This window comes from Sciurus carolinensis, chromosome 11, assembly GCF_902686445.1.
Source record: "Sciurus carolinensis chromosome 11, mSciCar1.2, whole genome shotgun sequence".
In the NCBI taxonomy this organism is placed as follows: domain Eukaryota; kingdom Metazoa; phylum Chordata; class Mammalia; order Rodentia; family Sciuridae; genus Sciurus; species Sciurus carolinensis.
In genome coordinates, this window is record NC_062223.1 from 85,169,668 (window position 1) to 85,195,259 (window position 25,592).

Genomic DNA, 25,592 nt, shown 5'->3' on the forward strand with positions numbered 1-25,592 from the left:
GAGGGAGGATGATTGACTGAGCCGCTCAGTGGCTGCGGGACTGCAGGGAGGGACGAAAAAGAGACGGCTAAGCTTTCATCTTAAACTGGTTGGGTTGGTCCTCCGGAACTGCCTTCCCCAGCCCTATTGGCTTCTCGGAATGGGTTGTTATGGTAACAAATGACCGAACAGTCCCTTACGAATCGGCCAATGAGAAGCGCGGTCTTTTCCACCGCACCTCTGAGCAGTAGGTGTTGCGAAAGCCCCGGCCCGGGCCGGAGAAGAAGGCGGTGCCAGAACGTCCTGCGGAAGGGACGGGGGCGGGGCTTGTGACGTTTCCGGGCGAGCCAATCCCTTTTGGTTTTATCAACGGCCCCGCCCTTTTACCGCACATTTCCCCTCCCCTAGTTCATTTCGCACGACGCAGCGGTTGGGAACAGAGACATTTTCGGAGCTGGAGCCGCCACTGCCGCCGCCATTTTGTGTCTGTGGAGAAAGAAGCTTCTGTGGCGGCTGGAAGTGGACGGAGATCACCCGTGAGACGGCGGCGTTTCATACCCGAGGTTTCCCCTGTGTCGTCCCCCAACCCCCCTCCGCGGTCAGCATGTGTTGAAGCCGGAGCCGCGAGTGACCCGGGGAGAGGAAGAGGAGTCGGAAGGGAGGCGGGGTATCGAAAGCGGCTTCAGCTTCAGCTGCGGCGGACCTCGGAGGGGGGCCGCGGCGCAATGTCAGAGCAGACGCCGGCGGAGGCCGGTGCTGCGGGGGCCCGGGAGGACGCCTGTCGGGATTATCAGTCATCGCTCGAAGACCTGACCTTCAATAGCAAACCGCACATCAATATGCTGACCATTCTAGCCGAGGAGAACCTGCCCTTCGCCAAGGAGATCGTCTCTCTCATCGAGGCCCAAACCGCCAAGGTTTTTATACACCCCGCAGCCTCCTATTCTTCTAATACTCCCTGATTTTAGTGTCAGCCTCATCCCAGGTCTCGCTTCCATCCAAAGGGGGACGATGTTCCTCCTCTCCAACCCCCCCCCCCCCCCAACTCAGGCTCGGTCCTTGGCCCAGGCTTCGAGCGTGGGCCTCTGGAGGGGAGGGAGCGGGGAGGGTAAGGGTGGAGCCCCGTTTCCGCTTACCAGCTCCCGCTTAGGCCACCGCATTGTATACCCCGACACGCACACGCTGTGAATAGAGCCCTTTCGGGTGGGGGAGACTTAAAGGCAGTTGGTGGTTTGGGGAAGTAAGAGTTAAAGCAAATAATTCTAAGCCCCTGGGAAGGTGGGGAGTGGCTCTCCCGTTTCCCCCTACTACCCTTTTGGGTAATTGTGCTCTGTGGGTTGGAAGGAGGTGAAGGGGGACCTGGGAGCGAGCTGTTGGTGGGTGGGTATAGGGCATTGGCCCCGAGTGGAGCAGCGGCCTGTTAGGAGCCCAACATGGCGCCTGAAAAGCACATGATGCGAAAGGGAAGAGAGGAGAATCCATTCCCTGCCAGCCAGGCAGCTGCTCACACCCGTCAGCCCCATTTTGGGGTGGGGGCGGCTAGATAAAACTTTTATTCTCCTATCGGAGGGTCTAATTTGCCCCCAAATATGGGAAATTTGGGCTGAGGGTGGGGTTTGGGTGGTGGGGGGGAGAGATCTTAATCCAACCTGTAGGTGGAGAACTGGCCCAGTGGGTACAGGCACTTGTAGTCTCTGAAAAGTTCAGTCCCTCCTCCTCTTCCTTTTCTCTTTTTTCTCCCTTCACTGATAATGAAGGCGTGCTTTTCTTTACCCCTTGACAGAAGTGGTCCTCTGCCACCTTAAATATTTCCCTGTAGTCTTCCTCTTCTGTGGATTCATGTGGGAGCGATATGTCATTTAAGTTACTGTTAAACTTAGTTAATTATGAGTTTTAATAGCTTCCCAGTACTACTTTTTAAGTTATTTTTCAAGCTTGTATTTACGGTTTAGTTTTTTCTAGTTGTTAGTGTTTGCATTGATCAGGATGAGCCTCCTTTTAGCAGAGTGAACCCCTTTTAAAAGGCCACTTTAACAACAACCACCAATATATATTGTTTAGAGACGGTTTCTGTCTAGTGTAAAACTGAGTGGTCTGACTAATAAATGGTTTTGAAATGTGTGACTGGTATTATAAAATTTGTGAATAAAACATATAAAATATGTATTTGTCTTTTTTATTTACCTTTGTAAGGTGTAGAATTTGTTTCCAAGACTTATTTTTATCTACGTGGTTGTGTGTTTTAAACAAAAGTCTTTAAGTGACTTGGGTTCATTCTTCTTTAGGTTCCATCCACTCTTTTGGGTAAATCTGTTCACAAGATACACGGTTTCAGGGTCCTTTCATACCTTAATTTAAAGTGGAAAAAAGCAAGGTTTATTTTTTAAGGACTCAACAAGTTTATTCTGTTCATTTTGACAGTTAAAATACAAGTTTTCATTCACCTTTTCTGTGAATGTGTGAAACAGCTATTCTGTTTTTAAAATGTGAGATTTAGAGAGGAAACTTCATTTCTGTATTCAACATCCTTTTTATTGATACCACAAACATTTTGAACATAAAAAGTTAGTTTTTGGCCTTTTGAAGGCTTAAACTTGACAATGACTTAAAAGCACTTCCCATTTTTCAGAAAATAACAATTTTTTAAATCTAACTTATTTTGGGCGTTAATATTCCACAGCACCTAATATTTAGCAGCTCAGGTTGTCACTCAAAGAACAGTTTCCTTGCTGGTTTTTAATGGATCCAGAAGAACTTCAAGAGCTGAAAACTAAATGCTGAATGTAGTAACCACATAAAACTTGTATTTGTGTATTCGCTACACAGAGTGGTGAAAATAGGTGGACTGTTTGCTGGTAAAAAGCTGAAATTTTTTGGGCACACATTTCCTGGTTATTTTTGTAAAGCCAGACCAAGGAAAAGACGCCAAAATCACTTTGGGGAAACTCTTGATATGGGTTGGGGTTGAGGGTGGTGGGAGGGTTTTGTCATTTGGTAGTAAACTGGCTTGGTTTTGTGTTTCTGGAGGTGAATGTTTGTGTCCTTATTTAGTATTTCAGCATTACTGAACTTAAGGATTCACACCTAATTTGACTCCCCATAAGGTAGTAGTAGTGAAAAAGAATATTACATATAAGGACTTCACTTGCACAATAAAATATTGGCCTACTGAACAGATTTTGGTGTGAAGAGAGCCTATTTATCTTCATAAGTACAATAATGACTTAAATGGTGTAAAACAAGACATGGTAAGGTAAAGACACAGCAATAAAGCATTTGACATGTTGGTACTTGTTTGCCCACATGCAGTGGCCTTGTGAACCCTTTTATTAGATAGCGCCTTAAAAGAAATTTGTCATAGAAAGTTATTCAAAGGTTTCTTTAGACAACTTTGGGTTGTAAAGGTGTTATCAGAAGCAAGAGCATTTCCACACACTTGTATGGGCAATTGGTTTTGTGAAAAGTATAGCGTTGTGTACTACAGAACTGCCCTAGCTGCAGGTAGCTATGGGTAAGTGTTGTTGAGTGTTAAGATTCCTATACACGTGGGGTGGGGAAATGGGAATAACCTAAGTTTTGTGTTTGGATTTTAAAATCATGGATGCTCCTGTGGAGTGAGTTTAACACTTAGTTTATATGGTATGTCTTAATGCTCCTCAACAAGTCTGTGAACCTGCTGATGCTTTCTGGAAGCTTGCTGTGCCTTCTAAAAGCCAGTGGTCGGTAGGCGTTACAGTTGAACTCTGGGGCAACATTACATTGGAAAGGGCTACCTTTATCAGCATCACCACACTGGCTCTGCACAAATTTAGAGCCCCTGGTTTGTGCATGTCAGAGGAAAAATATTTCGACGGCGAGTCCATGCTGTGAAGAAAATCTTCAGGACAAATCCAGTTTCCAGAGTCAAGTTCAACCCGATTTACATGACTCAGCGGCTGCTCCATCCAGTTTTTCTTGTATCAGTAACAAACTTGCAACTTCCTGCAAGTTTCTGTGCAAGTTTCTGTGACTTGCCATTAACTTCATGTGTGAAGTGTATTTAGTTTCTTTTGTTCATTTGGATTATAGATAAGTATTCCTAATGATTTTACAGGTAACAAAAACTTCATAGACTTTAACATATAAAATATGCCTATGAAATTAGGGTTTCTACCAGAGGACTTTGTTAAATCTAGGCACACCATTATAAGTTAATATGGGTCCCAAAGCTGACACTTAGGTTACAAAATAATTTCCCCCCTTTTTATTCTCCCCTCTTTTATTGTCACTTAAAACACAGTCTTTTACCACATGTACCTGAAAATCCATTGTGTTAAATGAGTACTAGAGATGGTTTTTCTTCCTGATAATTCTGAGCTTTTGTGTGCCCAATTAAAGACCTTTGTAAGAGGTGAGAGTTGAACACTTAAATTTCAAAACGGTTAATAAATGGATTCAAAAGTGTTTAGTGCCAACAAAGATAGAGGTCTGTATTTTAGGTTTAAAAACTCATTAAAGTATTATTTGGTGGCAATTCATTATACTAAACTTTTCAGTTTCTTTTTATTACCTCAGGCTCCTTCCTCAGAGAAGCTTCCTGTTATGTACCTTATGGATTCTATCGTGAAAAACGTTGGAAGAGAATATCTCACTGCCTTTACTAAAAATCTAGTTGCAACATTTATTTGTGTGTTTGAAAAGGTATATATGCATTTAGAAATGTTTGCTTTTTTTGAAAAGAGATGTGTTCCTGATTAAATAAATACCTGCCTTGTGTTGGGTTTTCTTGGGTGGTGAAATGTTTTATTGGACATTTATTATCAAGTACTGTTTTAAGGAAAGTGGCTAAAGCTGATGTTTTATGTTAGATCTTTAAAACATCTTGCAGTTTTATATTATCTATTCAAGAATAGAGTGTTTTTAATCACCTTTGGAAATAGGCTTTTTAGAAAAAGTGAGCATTGTTCCATTTGATTGAAGATCTGTTTCATCACTTATAGAAAAAAGATCTAAAACTGTCAATTACTTTGAATTTTATTGTTTAAATTTCTAGTGTTAGATGAGAAAAATCACAATCTTCTACTGTCCCAACCTATGATTGATTGCTAAAACCTCTGAAATTTCTTTCCCCTGGAAATGTTTGTTATTTTGTTACTTTGTGCAAGTATTTTTGTGAATGTTGTAGGTATTTGTGAATGGTGAACCAGTTATTTGCTTTAGGTTATTTTGGAACTACCCCCGCCTACCCCTTAGTGTTTAGAAGAAAGGCTTGCTAGTTTCTATAGCTAAAGGTTGTAAACTTCTTCCATAACATTGTATCTGGTTGTTTGGGTAATAAAGTATTACCTTGAGAAAGATGAGGACTTTGCTCAGCTAATTCTCTGACTGCTAGGCTTTATCTTTCACACTGAGCAAAAGGGCACTTAAAAGACATTTAGGCTTAAAGATTGTTTCTTAACAAATAATTGGTGGTAGTTCTATTTTAGTAGATGCTCCTGTTGTATCTGGACATACCTTAAGGTTGTCAGATTTGTAGAATTAGTTTATTTTTTTAAACTAATACTAGATTTTACTTATTAGGAAATGTGTAGGTGTTACTTGAATGCATTTTTTAAGTTGATAGGGAAGAAATGGTATGTAGAGAAGAAATTTGGAAAACTGTATTTTCAGATAGCATTAAAAAGCATGTTAATAGTCTGTAGAACTTGGTTAGGCTTTAGTCCTAAGAAGTAGCCAAATTCTGGTTTCAGTTTCAGTATGTTCAAACTATTTGGGTGTTTGGTAGCATATCTTTATTGAATTTAAATGGGTATCAACTACAGTTGATTAAAATGACCTTATAGTAAATGTGTTAACTGAAGACATGAATGCAGTTAAGGCTTTATTTCCTAAAGTTAAAAATTGTTTTCCCCAGTACTAGGTTTCTCTCATGACTGGTTTTCAAAAAAATTGTTAAGCCCATCATAAATTTGAATAGATAAGTTATAAACTAAAGTTTATTCGTGGTTAAGATTTGTGGATTTAAAAAATTAGGGTGCATTCTGTACCATGAATAGCTTTTCATAGCTACCAAATGTATTGCATTATATTGGTTACTGAGAGTTGTCTTAATTTTTAACTTTGTACTGCTATGTAAAAAATTTAAGCCATCAGGTAAATCATTTTCTAGTTGCTCTACATTTTTGTCCAGAACTAGAGTAATAATATTATCCCCAACTCTAAAATGTGAAGACATTTTGTATTTTCAGAAATATGAAGACTTAAGCTAGTTTAATTTCATGAAGGCTAGGTAATAATGACTAATTTTTCTAATTATTTTTGAAGGATAATTTTATTAACTTTACATTTGCAACTAAATGTATCTTTAATAAGTTAGTTTTTTTATATTTATAAATGGATAGTATAGTTCTGTATGTGAAGCAAGACAGACTTATATAGCTTTCTACTTAATATATGAAACATTCTATAGTAACTTAACAAGCCATAGAATTGTTCTGTTGTTCTAGGTGGATGAAAATACTAGAAAAAGTTTATTTAAATTACGTTCCACATGGGATGAAATATTCCCTTTGAAGAAACTTTATGCCCTGGATGTCAGAGTCAATTCATTAGATCCTGCGTGGCCTATTAAGCCTCTACCCCCCAATGTGAATACATCTAGCATCCATGTGAATCCCAAATTTTTAAATAAATCGGTAAGTTTTAGTGTGAATGGTATATACTATTATTTTAACTATCAAATTTTAAATCTAAAATTTCTTGCCAGAAAGCAAAAATAGAATACCTTGTGCTGAATCAGTTCAGTTTGAAAACAAAGTATATAATTAAAATTTTAATTTAAAAATGCATTCACCTGTTTAGTTACTATGTAACATTTATTTAGGGTTTGAAATTCCTGAAGTTTTCTGTGTGCTTTTAAATGTTGACTTCATGATTATGGTAGTATTAAGAATTAACTGATAATTTTTAGTCAATCCTTAGTTTACTTTTTAGGTATGATACGTTTTTCTTAACAAAGTATTTTTCTGTTTAGCCTGAGGAGCCTTCAACACCTGGCACAGTGGTCAGTTCCCCCAGCATCTCCACTCCTCCAATTGTTCCTGATATACAAAAGAATCTTACTCAAGAACAACTAATACGGCAGCAGTTACTGGCAAAGCAAAAACAGTTGTTAGAACTTCAGCAGAAAAAGCTGGAACTTGAGTTAGAGCAAGCTAAGGCACAACTGGTGAGTACGAGAGATTTGCCTTTTTAAGTGATCTAAACTTGTCATAGAAAAGAAATAATTTTGATTTGAATTGTGTTATATTAACGTTATTTTATTTTTGCTCTTAGTTTGCAAATTATGATGCATTTATTAGACCAAATTTTTATATCCTCATTGGAAAAGACACATGATTATAAGCTATACTGTATTCTCCAAATTGTTTTATATTACATTGATAACTTACAAGGTGGCACCTTAGTTTTGTTTAACCATTATATAAATATGGACATAATATTGCAGTCCTAGGATCGTAGGTGAACTGTGGTGAATGTTTTTGCATAGTCGTCAATGTTCTAAGAGTTTTATGAACAAATCAGGCTCCTAGAAGTCTTAAAAAAAGCCATCAAAAACTTAAAGAGAAGTATGTATTTTCATGCATGAATGACCCTATACTAAGTTATTTTACTTAATTGAGAGTCAGGAGATACAGGAAGACAGGATAACAGTGCTGTTCTAGGAGAAACTAAATCTTATGACATAGAATTTAATGACCGATATAGAATTTAATTTATAGTGTTTTAGGCATTTTAGGATCTATTTTAGGATCCTAAGTAGTTAGGAAGAGAGAGATTTTTTGGTTTTGTTATTATTTTTGTTTTTTGTCTCCCTATCTAGGGATTATAAAACCATAACAAGAGGTAGTGAATCACCTAGGTATAAGGGCTTTCTTTTCATTATACTTCTACATTAGAAATGCATAATATAAATACAGCATCAAATGAATTTTTTGAATTTAAGAATTATATTCTTCATAATGTCAGGAAATTGAAATAATATGTATGTTTTATAGTATTTTAATACTATAAAAACATATGAACCATATGTTAAAACATATGAACCAATATTTATTTTGTATTTCAGGCAGTTTCTCTTAGTGTTCAGCAGGAGACATCCAACTTGGGTCCTGGATCAGCACCATCGAAATTACATGTTTCACAGATTCCCCCTATGACAGTTAAAGCCCCCCATCAGGTTCCTGTGCAACCTGAGAAAACCCGTCCATGTCCATCCTTACAAATTCAGGATTTGAAAGGAACAAACCGGGATCCCCGTCTTAATAGGATGGGCCAACATTCTTCTCACGGAAAAGATCAGAGTCACAGGAAGGAATTCCTTATGAATACATTGAACCAGTCTGATACTAAGACAAGTAAAACTGTACCCTCTGAAAAACTAAATTCATCCAAGCAAGAAAAAAGTAAATCAGGTGAAAAAATAACCAAGAAAGAACTTGACCAATTAGATTCTAAATCTAAATCTAAATCTAAATCACCATCGCCTTTGAAAAACAAATTATCTCACACGAAAGACTTGAAAAATCAAGAATCTGAAAGTGTGAGATTGTCGGATATAAACAAGAGAGATCCAAGATTAAAAAAACATCTTCAGGAGAAGACTGATGGCAAAGATGATGACGTGAAAGAGAAGAGAAAAACAGTAGAAAAAAAGGATAAAGAGGAGCACGTGAAATCATCTGAACACAGACTGATTGGAAGTAGAAATAAAATAATAAATGGCATTGTACAGAAACAGGATACAATAACAGAAGAATTGGAAAAACAGGGGATAAAACCAGGGAGATCGAGTAATAGAAAGCGATCAAGATCGAGATCACCCAAGTCTCGGTCACCAATTATACATTCCCCAAAGAGAAGAGATAGGCGGTCACCCAAACGAAGGCAGAGAAGTATTTCTCCAACTTCGACGCCCAAAGCTGGAAAGATTCGTCAATCTGGAATTAAGCAGTCACATATGGAAGAGTTTACACCACCTTCCAGGGAAGAAAGAAATGCTAAGAGAAGTACTAAACAGGATGTTCGAGATCCAAGGCGAATGAAAAAGACTGAAGAGGAACGACCCCAAGAAACTGCAAATCAACATTCTACAAAGTCAGGCTCTGAGCCAAAGGAGAATATAGAAAACTGGCAAAGTTCTAAGTCTACCAAAAGATGGAAATCTGGTTGGGAAGAAAATAAAAGGTATGATATTAACATTTTTGATCAAGTACAATATTATGTTTATTTTAAAGATAGTATTAATTAAAAATTAGGAAATGATTATTGAATGTTAAGATTAGTGCTTTATTTTTCTACTTAGTTCTTAACAGAATTATAGATTAAATACTATCAATTATTCCTATTTTACAGATAAGGAAACTGAAGTTTAGAAAGGTTTATTAATTTACCTAAGGCTACAATCCAGGACATGCAAGAATCGGAATTCATACCCGATTTTCTTGACATGTGTTTTTACTTTTCATTGTTACATGTGTGTATTTAATTGAGTCCTTTGGAAAGGATCCTTAAATATGGTCTTGTATTAAAAAGAAAACAAACAAACCTGGAAGTAACATACTACTTTTATGGTTTCAGTTTACAACAGGGCGATGAACATAGTAAATCTCCTCATCTAAGGCACAGGGAGAGCTGGTCAAGCACTAAAGGAATCTTGTCACCTCGAGCCCCAAAGCAGCAGCATCGATTAAGTGTAGATGCGAATCTTCAGATTCCTAAAGAGTTAACCCTTGCAAGCAAAAGAGAATTGCTTCAAAAGGTAGTTACTGTGGTTAATCCCATGTAATCATTATTCTCTTTTGTATTTAATAAGTACTTTTTATATTTAAACTATTTAATTTCCTCTTATCACCCCTATGCAGACGAGTGAACGTTTAGCATCTGGTGAAATTTCACAGGATGAGTTCCTTGTTGTTGTGCATCAAATTCGACAGCTTTTTCAGTATCAAGAAGGTAAACATAGATGCAGTGTACGGGATAGTCCTACAGAAGAAAATAAAGGTGGATTAAAAAAGAAACCTCTCTTATCTGATGCTGAATTAACCTACTATGAACATAAAGCAAAACTGAAAAGGACACAGGTTCAGCATTCATTTCCAAGACTTGATCTCTTAGATCCTGATATTTTTGACTACCCTTTGACTGATGCCTTGTTGTCTGGAATAGAATGTGAGCCATCCAAAAGTAAACATGCAAGTAGGAATAGTGGAGCACAGTTTGACAGAAAAGAACAATTTAGTGAAAGAGCAAGACGTCTTTCTCCTATATCTGGGAGTCGTACTTATGCTGAGAATCTTTCACCCCATGAGGGCCGGAGAAGACATGACGAGCAAGTCTCTGCTAAAGGTAGAAAAAGTTAAATCAGATTATGCCTATTGACTCACACAGCAGTGAAGGGAAAATGAACAAGCTAAGTGGGGATGGATTTTATTACTGTTCAAACTACCTTTTTTGTCTGTCTGTCTGTCTGTTTTGTTCCCTTGCCCCAACCCCCATATGAAAAGGGAAGGGAAGGGAGTTAGTATTTATAAGCCAGCTGTGTATCAGGGATTTCACTAGGTTCTTTTTATATGTAATTGATTTAATACAACAACCCAATGAAATATATATTATCCCCATTTCAGATAGGAAACAATGGAGAGGTTAAATAACTTGCTCTCAAAGTCAAATAACTTGATAGGGTGGGGATTTTTTTTTTAATCCATGTGTGTTTGGATATAGAGGGCATCCTCTTACCTATACTGCTTGATGCTGTCTGTCTCTTCCCTCCCTTCTAATATAGTGAGATAGATTTTATGTCTTTGGATAAGCATTTATATGAATATAAAAAGACTAAGATAATTTGATATAAACTCAAATTTAGTGAAAAATTTTTTTTCTTTTTAAAAGGTGTGCGAGAAGAGCAGAGATCTCCATTCAATGATCGTTTTCCACTTAAGCGACCTAGATATGAAGATTCAGATAAACCATTTGTAGATAGCCCGGCATCAAGATTTGCTGGCCTTGATACAAATCAACGACTTACTGCTTTAGCTGAAGACAGACCATTATTTGATGGACCTAGTAGGCCATCAGTAACAAGAGATGGCCCAACCAAGATGATTTTTGAAGGACCTAATAAATTAAGCCCTAGAATTGATGGACCTCCTACACCAGGTTCTCTTCGGTTTGATGGGTCACCAGGACAAATGGGGGGAGGAGGCCCTATGAGATTTGAAGGACCACAAGGTCAGCTAGGAGGTGGGTGTCCTTTGAGATTTGAAGGTCCTCCAGGACCAGTAGGGACACCTCTGAGGTTTGAGGGGCCAATTGGTCAAGCAGGAGGAGGTGGTTTTCGGTTTGAAGGTTCCCCTGGTCTGAGGTTTGAGGGATCTGCAGGAGGTTTGCGATTTGAAGGACCAGGGGGTCAGCCTGTGGGTGGTCTTAGATTTGAAGGACATCGTGGTCAACCTATGGGTGGTCTGAGGTTTGAGGGACCTCATGGTCAGCCTGTGGGTGGTCTTAGATTTGATAATCCTCGAGGTCAACCTGTAGGTGGACTTAGATTTGAGGGGGGTCACGGTCCATCAGGGGCTGCCATTAGGTTTGATGGACCTCATGGTCAGCCAGGAGGTGGGATCAGATTTGAGGGGCCTTTGCTACAGCAAGGAGTTGGAATGAGGTTTGAGGGCCCCCATGGTCAGTCAGTAGCTGGTCTGAGATTTGAAGGACAACATAATCAACTTGGTGGAAACCTCAGGTTTGAGGGTCCACATGGTCAGCCAGGGGTTGGGATCAGGTTTGAAGGACCTTTAGTCCAGCAAGGTGGTGGAATGAGGTTTGAGGGTCCTGTACCAGGAGGTGGCCTGAGAATTGAGGGGCCTCTGGGTCAAGGTGGTCCAAGGTTTGAAGGTCATGCTTTAAGGTTTGATGGGCAGCCAGGTCAGCCATCACTCTTGCCAAGATTTGATGGATTACATGGTCAGCCAGGTCCTAGATTTGAAAGAACTCCTGGTCAGCCAGGCCCACAGAGGTTTGATGGACCACCTGGACAGCAGGTTCAACCAAGATTTGATGGTATACCTCAAAGATTTGATGGTCCACAACACCAGCAAGCATCAAGGTTTGATATTCCTCTCGGTCTGCAAGGCACACGATTTGACAATCATCCTTCACAAAGGCTTGAATCGGTATCTTTCAATCAGACTGGTCCATATAATGATCCACCTGGCAGTGCTTTTAATGCCCCATCCCAAGGACTACAGTTCCAAAGACATGAACAAATATTTGATTCACCTCAAGGACCAAATTTTAATGGACCACATGGCCCTGGAAACCAGAGTTTCACAAATCCCCTTAACAGAGCTTCTGGACACTATTTTGATGAAAAGAATCTTCAGAGTTCTCAATTTGGAAACTTTGGCAATCTACCTGCTCCTTTATCAGTAGGAAATATTCAGGCATCTCAACAGGTGAGTCTGTTGCTACTCTGTTGCTACTCTAAAATTATATAGTATGTAGATAAGTTGACTGTTTTTAATATTTCTGTGGTTTGCGGAAGGCCTTTGGGACATAGTTTATTGTGTATAGTGAAATGAAGTTTTTAATTTACTTCAGAACTCCATGTGCTAGGAAAGTGGTATGAGTGTCTTCTGGAGAGGCTATTTGCAATTTAAGTCTAAAACTGATTTTAGCTCTTTCTTCTAGGCTCTAGGGAAATATCTGTCTTTCTTCTTTCCATTTTCATCCTTTCTCCCTCCTCTCTACTGTTGTGCACACATGCTCTTTTCTGTTGATTTCTTTTTTGTTTTTTTGCTTCAAAACTGTGAAGTATCATACCATTGTGTTTTATAGACTTCTTTACCCCTATTGAACCCTGCTATGCTATAAAGTAACTATAGAGCTGATTTCTTACACTTTTTTGGGAAAGAACTTCCTTAGCTTGAATTAAATAAGAAAAAATGAAATAGTCCACATTTTTACAGCCTTTACAGTCTCTTCATTTTCTCTTGCTGTGTTCACCACCTTTCTAGTCACTCCAGGCAGATACAATTGCTTAACAACATAGCAAAATTGATACCTGCCTTTCAAGTATACTCTAGTTACCTAAACACATAGTCATTCATTGATACTCATTCATACTTATTCTGCATACATTTTAAAATGAATACTGAATTTTAAAGCAGTATGTTCACAATTTGTGATTAATTCAATTAATAATTTAATGACTGCTTTTACTTGCCTGCTGAAGTTCTGGACTGAATTTACTTTATTCCGGGTGCTGATACTTTACTAGGACATGAATTTTCATAGTAGTAGACTGTTTAGAAGAAAATGTAAAATAAGAAAAATCTTAAAAGCACATTATGAACATTATTAATAGAAAGTAGTCTTCTGTGTATATCCAGTTGTTTGGAGAAAAATACAGTTGACTTGCCAAAGTTAAATCTATTCTTGTGTATCCTTAAATGGTACTGTTATTGACAGGTTCTCTAGAATGGAACTTACTTAGTCTTGTTTCTATGTTATTTAGAATTGGCAGGCTTTTATTATGTACACACCATTGAAAATTCACATGGATACTGACAAGGCTTATTAATGGGTATTTATTTTACATAGTAGCAAGATGTAGAAGTCCTGCCTCCCTATGGACTACAAACACCTTCTTGGTATGCCAGTACAACACCTGTTTCAAAACAGTTTCATTTTTAATTTATTTTTTGTGGTGCTGGCAATTAAACCTAAGGCCTTGCACGTGGTAGGCAAGCATTCAACCTCTGAGCCATAACCCCATCCTTTTCTGATAAACATTCGCATTGATATCTTTTATGATCTACTTTCTACTCCAGCTATAACCTTATCCCAAAATGATGGCTGTGAAGGATAATAACCTGGAGTTCAGATTGGTAATTAAAGCAGGCTTTTGACTGTGGGAAGAAGTCAAGCGTTTGGAGTTTTGGCTTCAGCTTTGCTAACTAGCCCCATGATTGTATACAGGTTTGATTGTTGAATGCCAGTTCTATTTGTAAATAAGGGAAACCTTCCCCCTCCCAGGTAAAGTGCTTGTGTAAGGGCATAGAGCTAGTTGATGGCTTATATTTGTATGGTATCTTAAACTTTTCAAGGAAGTTTCAGCTACTCTCAGTTTCTTGTACCTCTGAGAGATGTAAGGGAAGATATTATTGTTTTCTTTTATCTTAAAGGTTCTTACTGGTGTTGCTCAGCCAGTAGCATTTGGCCAAGGACAACAGTTTTTGCCAGTTCATCCACAAAATCCTGGAGCATTTGTTCAGAATCCTTCAGGTAGGTACTTTCTAAATTTTGTTTTTTATAGAAAGACAGTTATTGTTTTGTTAAATAGCTAATTTTGTCAGTTTTATAAAATGGTAATGTTGAGAGGGCGTATTTAATTTAGAGAGGTTTAAATCTGGCTCTGAAATGTTTTTGTTGTTTCTGAGTTTATTAACATTGTTGATATGTATCCATGTTGACCCTGTTAATAGCTAGAGATGATTAGCTTGGACTTGTAGAACAGAAAAAAGGAGGAGGGAAATCTATTGTTTAGAGGCTGGGACTTGGGGTAGAAGTGGGATATTTGTGTTAAGATAGAGTAAAATAAATGACAAACCTCAGAAGTCACAATTATTTGAGATCTCTATCTCAATTTTTTTTTTAAATTTTTTATTTTTTTTTTACTGAGAATTGAGCCCAGAAATACTTAAACTGCTAAACCACATCTCCAACCCTTTTTAATATTTTATTTAGAGACTTAGGGCCTCACTAAGTTGCTGAGGCTGATTTTGAACTTTTGATCCTCTTGCCTCAGTTTCCCGATGCATTGGGATTTGATATTTTGAGTTGTATGGTATGTATGTATGTGTTATGATCCAGCTAAACATTTATTAAGTGAATACTGGGGACACTAATTTATAAAATTGATTCATTCATTTTTAGAGCACTAAACTAGAAAATCCGATAACTTACCCAGTTCTGCTGATAAGCATTTTTGTTGTTGGTTGTTAAGTCATAATTATAAGGATATAAGAGTTTTTAAAGTGAATTTTAGTTTTAATAAGTGGTAAATATATAAATTATGGTGACTTGTAACATCTGCAAAGTTAATGTATTGAGATCTAACCCAACCAAATAGTAGTGACATTTGCTTTAATTTCTAAATAATTTTTAAAAAGCTGTTTTCAGAAACATACTTTAGCATAGTATTAAATTATTCAGTTTACAAGTTTAGGGTGTTTTCTAAAATGTATGAAATGAACTGGGGAAGTTGTAGCCATGCTCTCTTTTATGCATTAGTCCTTAAATTGTGTCACTTAATTTGTTTTATTAATATGAAAGCTTTTTTGCTTTTAGTTTGTAGATGAATAATTAGGATTAAATTATATATTTTTTGACATCACTTTAATGAAAAGGGAAGGAAAGGATTTGGGATTATAGTTAGAAGACCAGGGTTAGAATCTCTACCCTGACACTTTATAAGTGAACAGGACATAAGCAAATTTTCTGTTTTTCAGTTTCTTCATCTCTGAACCAGGAGATGGTAGTGTTATTTGCCTGGGCTTTTTTTTTTTTTTTTTTTTTTTTTTTAAAGAGTGTCAAATGAGGTAGTATGTGCAAAAAGTACTTTGTAACTTTAAGTGCTGTATTAGTGTATTTTCCTCTATAAACCAGTTTTCCTTGCTGAGTAGGGATTTGTTGTATTGGGGTTAGTCCATGAGATAGTGTACAAAAACTGAATTTTCTTTTACAAGGTTGGGCTATATGTGTGCAGTATCAGAGAGGAAATCACATTTTATTCCCCTGGGTTGAGAGTATTGGAAGAGATGTTAGGAATGTCTTTCAAGTGTGCTTATTCTTATAAGAGGTGTGAATAGTATTCAGTGAGCTATCTTCAACTTCTCTCAAGGTTCCTTCTCTGATTTGAAAGTGAAAACATCACTTTCTTAGTGGTTTACTCCTTGTTCATTTATTCATTGAAACAAATTGACCATTTGCTGATGCTGGGCATTGTGCTAGGTGGAATTTAATAAGGGTTCATCCTTCAAAGAGCATTTTAGTATAGTAGATATATTGACTTTTTTTTCTTAAGTAATGATATGTTGCCAAATATCTCAGTGCCTTAGAAATATTAATTCATTTGATCCTTATAACTATAGGTAGGAACTATTATTACCTTTTACAGGCATGATGTAAAGATAAGAAACTTGATCATGCCCCCAAATGAAAGTGGTATTTCTAACTTTATGGCAAGGGGTCTGATACCATAATTCGTTCATGCTTCCATGCTCCTTTTTTTTTTTTTTTTGCTTGGTGCTGGGGATTTGAACCCAAGGCCTTGTGCTTGCAAGGCAAGCACTCTACCAATTGAGCTATATCCCCAGCCCCTCTTTCATGCTCTTGATCACTAAACTTGGCTGCCTCTGGATATGTGAATAGCTAATTATCCCTCTTAGACACATAAATAACTAATTTCAATGTAAATGTTAGACCAGTGTGTGAAATGCTATTATAATTGATTAACTGCTGGGACTGATTTATTCATTCATGCATTCAGATATTTAATTTGAAGACATAAGTTAGCCTATTGTGTATAAGGCATTATGATAAATGTACAGTTATAATGGTTAAGGGTAGGAATTGTATGTGTTGTGGACACAAATAGGATTTCTACTGTTAAGAGGAACATTTAGTGGTTCAGAACAGTTTTTTTGGAGGTGTAGGTAGATGTACAATAGTGACAAATACATTTTATTTTTACATTTTTGCAGTCCTGAGACTCAGTGCTATGAGTACACTAAGCAAGCACTCTGCCACTGAGATACAACCCTAGCTTGTTTTATAGTTAATCACAATTTTTATACAGAATAGTGCTTATTAGCAAAATACAGGATCAGATTGAGTTTGAGGAGAAGATTGTTACAGTTGTCCCATTGATTCAAATTATTGAAGCCTGACACTGTTTAGCAATAGCCTGAGCTACTTTGCAAAGGCAGTAATTCAGCACAGGCCATAGGGGCAGGTATATCCTGAGCTACATGGTCGTCATCGCCTTGCATCGGTTTCTAGGGAGAGCCATCCTGGGGAACAAGAGGAGTCAGGAGTACTTCTACTTTGGCCTTGTTCCCCCAGCCGCGCCCCCCCCCCCCCCCCAAGAAACCTGTGCTATGAGATGGTACATTACTTCACCTATGCAGTGGGGTTATGAGGATTAGAACATCAGAAAGGTTAAAAATTTGACCTAGCAATGGTGCTCCATGCCATAGGAGCTTGAGGCTTTCTGTTCTCTCTATACTGTTATTCTTGGTATTAGTTAGACAAAGGTGGGTAATATTTGTTTTTTAAAGATAATATATATGTTTAGTTTGTAGTATTTGTTCTAGAATATTTTTTGTTGGTGATGGTTTGTCAACCTAAATGAAAAATTAACTTGAGCTTTTGAAGTGATAGGTCCAAGATTAATAAGATTTGTCATTGGTAGGACATCTTGAAGAAAACTTAGAAAAATGCTTAGTAACACAGTTCATCTTTAAGTTCTTTCACTTTAAGAATGTTATTTTTTTAAAGGTGCTCTTCCTAAGGCATATCCTGATAATCATCTTAGTCAGGTGGATGTAAATGAATTATTTTCAAAACTGCTAAAAACAGGAATTCTCAAATTGTCCCAGCCTGATTCAGCTACAACACGTAAGTGTGATTTTATATTTCATGTACTAAGCTTCATTTAGTTACAGAGATGCATTATTAGATATATTGTAAATGTCCTTACAATTAAATTCTCAAGTATACCTTTTATTTATTTTAAATTAGTAATTTTATTTCAGAATTTCCCTTTACTTTACAAATCTCAATTTTTTTCTCTTTCTTTTTATTATTATTATTATTTTTTTTGTTATACTGGGGTTTGAACCCAGGGGTGCTCTACCACTGAGTGATATTCCCAGTCCTTTTAAAAATTAGTTTGAGATAGGATCACACTATTTCCCAGACTGGCCTCAAATTTGTAATCCCTCTGCCTCAGCTTCCCAAGTAGCTGAGATTATAGGTGTATGCCACTGTACTTAATACTCCTTTTATTTAAAAATTTTTTTTGAAACTCAAATACAATTGGTTTATTATGACATTTTAAAAAGTCTAAGATTGAACAGTTATTATATAGTATTTATTTAATTAACATTCCTGCAATTGTCATATGTAGACTTATATTAGTTGTTGTACTTAACTTAGCTTTTGAATATAAACTGAATATTGATGAAATAGAATTTCAAGAAGGTGTACTAAATTCCTTGACCAGATCAAAAGCACTGAATAGGTGGGTTTCACTATATGCTTATGACACTATAGTGTTCCTTTATGAAGAACACATGAATAAATGATATTCAGATATTTGTATCTCTCTTCTCAATTGAAGAAGTAAATGAAGTTGCTGCTCAGCCTCCCCCTGAAGAGGAGGAAGATCAAAATGAAGATCAAGATGTTCCAGATCTTACTAATTTTACAATTGAAGAATTGAAACAGTATGTAATCTAATTTTCTTTATGAGACAATGACTTTAACAACAGTAGACATTATTACATTATTACTATAGTACTTTCATTTTATTCCTTTTACTATTCTGAATTTTAAAAAGCTCCCTCATACCCTGCCTGGGGTATTTTTGAATATGGTAAACTATGTAACGTAATCTTAATCTTATCCTTAGGAAGTGCCCCCCCTTTAAATATTTTGTTGTTGTTGATGGACCTTTATTTTATTTATTTTTATGTGGTGCTGAGGATCAAACCCAGTGCCTCACACATGGGAGACAAGTGCCCTACCACTGAGCGACAATCCCAACCCTAGGAAGCCTAGTTTTAAATTCCTTTAAAAAAGGTCTGTACTGTGCAGGTATTAGGTCAAAAGGCCACCACAACATTTCCATTTTTTTTTTTTTAATATATATTTGCTGTAGAAAATATGAAGAGTTTAACTATTAACTATTAGGTATTAATTATTGATGTTTTTCTTTTTTTTTTTTGGTACCAGGGATTGAACCTAGGTTTACTTAACCACTGAGTCACATCCCTAACCCATTTTATGTTTTTGAGACAGGGTCTCAGTAAATTGTTGAGGGCCTTGCTCAGTTGCTTAGGCTGGCTTTGAACCTGCAATCCTCCTGCCTCAGCCTCCCAAGGCTGGGATTGGGATTACAGGTGTGTGCCACCATACCTGGCTCATGTTTTTCTTTTTATCTTCATTATTTTTTCTGTGTTTTTATACTTTTAAAGTTCAGAAAGTTGGTCTTTAGAGCCCAAATTTTAAAATTATTTACAAAAATATTATAAGCAATGTCATGGGTCATTGTGGAAATGTAGGAAATATAAATAGCCCTAATTATCTGCAGGTTCCATGTCTGTGGATTCAACCAATAGTGGTTGAAAAATATTTTTAAGAAAATGTGTTGGTACTGAATATGTACAGATGTTTTTCTTGTCATTATTCCTTAAATAGTTTATATAAGAACTACTTACATAACATTGTGCTAGGTATCATAAGTAATCTAGACATGATTTCAAATATACAGGAGGATGTGTAGGTTATTATATAAATACTATACCATTTTATATAAGGGACTTGATTATCAATGGATTTTGGTATTCATGGGGTATCATGGAACCAATTCCTTGAGGATAACAAAGGAGAACTATAAATAAAATTAGGAAAATAACGTTACCTACAGTTTCCACTTTATGGATAACCACTATTAACATTCATTACTTATCTTCAAATAAATTTATCTTTATTATATATAAGAATTTAAAGCTATATTCTAGTAAATGAATTCATTGTATCACATCAGAAAAACAGCTAAAGGGTTTACCCTTTTAAAAATCAATATATATATTTTTAAAAGTAATACTTTTGCATAGTGAAAGGCTTACAATAAAAAATGACATTCCTTTTCCTGCTACTGTTCTTCATCTAACTCTGTCCTTTAAAAGCAACTTTTTTCCCCTCAAACTATTTTTTTTATCATTTACCTCTGTTTCATAAAGTAGACATTTTTTCTTCCTTCCTTTCTTCCCTGGTGCAGGAGACTTAACCCAGGGGTGCTTAATCATTGAGCCATATCCCCAGCCCTTTTTGTTTTTGGAGTTGGACTTTGCAAAGTTGCTGAGGCTGACTTTGAACTTGCAATCCTCCTGCCTTATCCTCCCAAGTCACTGGGATTATAGGTGTGTACCACCACGCCTGGTTGCTTCTTGATTTATTATGTTTAGATGAACTGGGACATTCTTTTTTTTTTTTTTTTTTATTTATTTATTTATTTTACGTTTACATAGGGTAATGATGTTTATTATATTTTTCCCCTCCCCCCCACCCCTCCCACCCCTCCCACCCCGAACTGGGACATTCTTAAAAGCAAAGATTTGGTTAGTTCTTACTTTTTTTTTTTTTTTTTTTTTAAATAGGGTCTTGTTATGTTGTCCAAGATTGCCCCAAATTCTTGGGCTCAAATGATCTTCTTGCTGCAGTTTCCTGAGTAACTGGGACAATAGTCATGTTAGTGCAGTTGGCTAGCTAGCTCTTTTATTGTCCTGCCAATTCCCTCCATGTAGTTATGAAACTGTTTTTCATTAAATCATCATTCACTGTTAATATTACGACTAATTTTTGTTTTCTAGGATGCAAGGTATCAGTATTCTGTATTTTGTTTTCTTTTTCTTTTGGAGTTAACTGCCCTGTTTTGTATTTTCACTTACTTGATCTGTAATTTCTTCTCCAATAGGGAGCCTAGATTTAAAAAAATGAATTGTTACTGACAAGTATCCTATAGATCTTGTAACTTTTTAGTTAGCTGCCTGTTGTTATTTTTGTACCTGTTCACTGTTCTTTAAATTAGAGTGGAAGAGTTGAATTATTCAGAACTCCAAATACTTTTTGAGGTGAAATCTTAACTGTTCTGCCTTGTCCACCTTGATATTAACTCCAAACTAAGAATAAGCCATTCTTGCATCATTAGCTAGCACAAGATCATTCTATTTTTAGCTAAAAGGAGGTAAGTAACTGGGACAAACCTATCAATAAGAAGGTAGGCTCTGTGTTCCATTGTTCATCAAAATTTAGGTAAAGTGAGTCAGTGATACTAGTAGGTAAGAGCATTGATGTCTGAATATTAACTGTTTTAGCCAGCTGTTCTTGGTTTTACCCTTGTTAAAAATATGGCAAACTGAAGTTATTGGTAATTTATTGTTTTTTTAGCTATTCAGATGTGTTATTATAAATATTCTTTCTTTTTCAAAACAGACGTTATGATAGTGTTATAAACCGACTATACACTGGTATTCAGTGTTACTCTTGTGGAATGAGATTTACAACATCACAGACAGATGTATATGCAGATCACTTGGACTGGCACTATCGGCAAAATAGAACTGAGAAGGACGTTAGCCGAAAAGTCACTCATAGACGTTGGTACTACAGTTTAACAGTAAGTAATTCATATGCCTCTGAACTTTTTTAGGCTTCAGTTTTATCACTCTAATAGTATATATTAGTTTAAATAATTACTGAGAGCTAACACTTGGATGTTCTGAATAAAATTTGATACCTAGACTATCAGCAATTGTTTAAATAAAGATATTTTGAAGAGTATTTGTTTTTTGTTGTTTTGAATAGTATACAAACCTATTCCAGGTTTAAAATTCCAAGGTTCAGTGAATGAAATTTTTTGTAAAAATTGTTCATGAAGTTTATCTTGTAATTGTAGGGTTAATGGAAAATAACATTAAGATACACACACACATGTTGTATATATAAATTTTTTTTTGTTTGTGTGGTAGGGATTGAATACAGGGCAGTCATGCATGCGTTTTGTGCTCCACCACTGAGCTACAACTCCAACCCCAACATTAAAATCTTGGTTGTTCATTAGTTGTTACATATTGTCCATTAGTTATGAGGCTCAATGAGAAGGTATAATTATAAGTAATATTTAACAAATAATGTAGAAAAATACACCTTTAAGTGGCATTATATTGAAGATAAACAGTGAAAGTTTAGAAACAAATGAAAATTCTTTAAAATCAACTTGTTTTAAGGACTGGATAGAATTTGAGGAAATAGCTGATCTGGAAGAACGTGCAAAGAGCCAGTTTTTTGAAAAGGTGCATGAAGAAGTTGTGCTCAAAACTCAGGAGGCTGCTAAAGAAAAGGAGTTTCAAAGTGTACCTGCTGGACCAGCTGGAGCAGTTGAGGTCAGAGAACAATGTTTAAATTTCCTTTCTCTGGGAGTGTCCTTCACTTCCTTTAATAATCATAAACATAACTTATTTATATCTTCTTAATGATTTTAATATTTCTTATAAACTCTGTCTACCATTATATTGTAAAATATTAACTTTTTGCCTGGAAGGTTGTCAGAATCCTTAAAATGTAATATATTTGTATTATATATTGAATATTGTTTAAACTTTAATAGCATTCTAAGTTTCTTACTGAACTTCATATATTTTTCTTTAATGGGATTAAATATGTTCTATTATGTAAATTTTATTTTGTATGATTCTATTTTAGAGTTGTGAAATCTGTCAAGAACAGTTTGAGCAATACTGGGATGAAGAGGAAGAGGAATGGCACTTAAAAAATGCTATTAGAGTAGATGGAAAGGTAAAATTTCAGTACTTTTATAAGGAATGTTAAAGTTATATTTTTTGTTGGAGTAGCTGAACTCTGAAATAAGATTTTTAATCATTTTTGGATTTTGCTCAATAAAGAAGGCATTGGACTTTAGAGTCATAGAATGTTTGAATTTGTAGGGATCTTAGTAATCATCTGGATGCTTATGTAGCAAATATCATAATGCTAGACTCAACACTAGATCTTCTCAATCTAGTTATCTTTCTGCCTAATCACACTATGATTCTGAATTTATATTTCATCATCAAGTTGTTACTGTCATGAAAACAACCCATGTTATACTAGATACTTAAATGTAGAAAGCAAGTTTAAAGAGAAATCTGCTTCTCATATTCCTTTATATTCCTTAAGGGTAAGGATAATAATTTTGGTTTTGTTCATTAAATGATTCTTTTGAAAGAACATTACCTTCTGGTTTAAATTTTAGAAGAAAAATCATTTTAGAATAGCCCATTAGAAATGAATATGCACGAGAATATTTATTTAGTTCTTTTTGTTTCAGATATATCATCCATCATGTTATGAAGATTATCAAAATGTAAGTTCGTTTTGGTTTCTGTATGTTCTTACATTAATAAATTTTACTTTTCAGTTTTTTTTTTTTAATCAGAAAAAAGTTAATTTTATTGAGCTGTTTATTTTTAAAATTTGTATTATTTTTTTGGTATCAGGGATTGAACCCAGGGTTGCTTAACCCTGAGGCACATCCCCAGCTCTTTTTATTTTTTGAGAAAGGATTTCACTAAGTTGCTTAAGCTGTAATCCTCCTTGAACCTGTGGTCCTCCTGCCTTAGCCTCCTGACCCCCTGGGATTACAGGTGTGTACCACCATGCCTGGCACTGTTTAGTTTTGATGCAGCAGTTAGGTTGTTCACCAAATACTGGTGTTATATAGGATCTAACATCAGTGTATCATGTGTTACATATAAAATTATGAAATATTTTTATTCCTTGTTTTCTATTCACTTGAATCTTAATGTCTTTTACTAGACTACTAGCCCCAAGGAAATGTGAAAATCTGAAGAGAAGGTTCATGATGTAAATAGTGTTCTCAGGCTCTGGGCAGTATTTACTATTTCTCACATACTCCATTTAGCCATCTGATATTAAATGATCACATAAAATCTGAAAAAGGCACCAGTTGGTGGTCTTAAGTTTAAATTGTTATGTTTGTGGCTTTGACTATTCTTGAAACCAAGTAATGTAATACATTGTCAAACTAGTTTAGAGAAGCAGTTTGGAAGCTATGTTTTAATAACCATGTTAGTTTCCTAGAATTTTTGAAGGTCTGTGGGGAAATCAAAAGATCCTCAATTTGCAAGGTGTGGTGATATATACCTGTATTCCCAGCTCCTTGGAAGGCTGAAATGGGAAGATTGAGAGTTCAAGTCCAGCCTGGTCAAATTAGCAAGACCCTGTCTCAAAAACAACAAAAAACATATCTTCAAGTGTTTGAAATCAGGATAGTTGCAAAAATCCCAGAGTATTTATATAGGGGTTACCGTCTATGTAAGGGCTAAAGATAAAAGTATATCTCATTAACTTTTTCTGGCTGTATATTTGACAGCACATCAGCCATTACTGGACAGCTCATTGCTGAGTACATACTGAATATTCGATGTGTTTTTAGTATTTGGATGCTTTTTGCATGTCTTGTGGGAAAGGAGGTATTTTAGTTGCATTATGTTTTCCTTTGCCCAAAGGTCTTATAAAATTACATGTCATTTAATGTGATAATTTTGAACTTTCATCAGTACTTATAGTGCTTTTTCATTTTGTAGACATCTTCATTTGATTGTACACCATCTCCCAGCAAGACACCAGTTGAAAACCCTTTGAACATTATGTTGAACATTGTCAAAAATGAATTGCAGGAACCTTGTGAAAGTCCCAAAGTTAAGGAAGAGCGAATTGATACTCCACCATCTTGTACAGAGGAAAGCATAGCAACACCTACTGAAATTAAAACAGAAAATGATACAGTCGAGTCAGTTTAAATAAAATGAGAAAGGTATGGTTTTCTTTTTTAAAAAAAAAGCTGCTGTTGGATCTAGAAGGTGAAGAATTTTTTATGTATATATAGACATATATCTATATAAATTGTCTAGCTGAGGCAGGGCCTTCAGCTATAATTTGGTTAATAAATACATTTTAGTATTTGCATTTCCTACTGCCTGCACAGTTTCAGGTGCTTGTTGTGTGAAAGTTCTGTAGATGTGTGCAAATTTAACAAAATGAAATTGTATGTGTAAAAATGTACGATTTTCACTTGTGAAACTGTAAATTATAAATAAAAATATTTTTGCTATCCATGGAGTGTAATATTTATGCACACCATCAAATAAAGACAGTGTTTCTGTACTTTTTATTGGGTAAAAATGGAAATGAACAGCAACCTCAGCATAAAGATTTTTTTTTCTAATAGCTTCCCATGATTATAGCAGCAAAGTCTGAAGTTAGTTTTATCCTTCAAAAGGGGATTGAGAGCACTGCAGGACTTTTCTCAAATAGAAAAGCCAGATTTGAAAAATTTTAAAAACAATAGGACATGTTTGCATACATATATGTAGGTATGTATCTCCCAACTATAGAGAACCATCCAGATGTCCATTTTTGGAAAATATCCAATGACGCAACTTTTATTAAACTTGGACACTGATGCCATCAAGAAATTAACAAATATATTTAAGTACTAAATGTGATTTTTTTTTTAAAAGATATTTTTCAAATTGTCAAATGATTTAATGCAGATGAACATATTTCTATTTTAAGTTACAGGGGAATCTGTAAGAATGCTCATTTGAAACATGGTTAACCTTTTTCCTTTGTTGGTTTTGATTGGATTAGATGGATACCATGAGATGTTAATATTCATACATGTAATAAATAGAATGATGAAGAAA

General features: G+C 35.9%; 1 protein-coding gene across 2 annotated transcripts; it reads left to right on the forward strand.

Moving 5' to 3' along the window:
* The first annotated feature begins 382 nt into the window (after positions 1 to 382).
* Positions 383 to 25,592, forward strand: Pcf11 (PCF11 cleavage and polyadenylation factor subunit). 2 transcript variants are annotated; one of them, XM_047516682.1, is made up of 16 exons: positions 383 to 896; positions 4,534 to 4,659; positions 6,465 to 6,653; positions 6,992 to 7,186; positions 8,087 to 9,204; positions 9,598 to 9,778; positions 9,882 to 10,365; positions 10,909 to 12,470; positions 14,202 to 14,301; positions 17,578 to 17,697; positions 18,422 to 18,527; positions 21,298 to 21,481; positions 22,092 to 22,247; positions 22,567 to 22,659; positions 23,192 to 23,227; positions 24,471 to 25,592. In XM_047516682.1, exons 1-16 carry the CDS (start codon positions 705 to 707, stop codon positions 24,684 to 24,686), a joined length of 5,058 nt encoding a protein of 1,685 aa, XP_047372638.1. In that variant the 5' UTR covers positions 383 to 704; the 3' UTR covers positions 24,687 to 25,592. The 2 variants fall into 2 exon arrangements, with proteins under 2 accessions (XP_047372638.1, XP_047372639.1); XM_047516683.1 differs by having other exon boundaries at positions 9,882 to 9,972.

Coding starts and splice junctions, on each gene's coding strand:
- Pcf11 (XM_047516682.1), top strand. CDS start 705: ATGTCAGAGCAGACGCCGGCGGAGGCCGGTGCTGCGGGGGCCCGGGAG. Junction 14,302..17,577: donor ATTTGTTCAGAATCCTTCAG/GTAGGTACTTTC, acceptor ATTTTTTTAAAG/GTGCTCTTCCTAAGGCATAT. Junction 18,528..21,297: donor ACAATTGAAGAATTGAAACA/GTATGTAATCTA, acceptor TTTTCAAAACAG/ACGTTATGATAGTGTTATAA.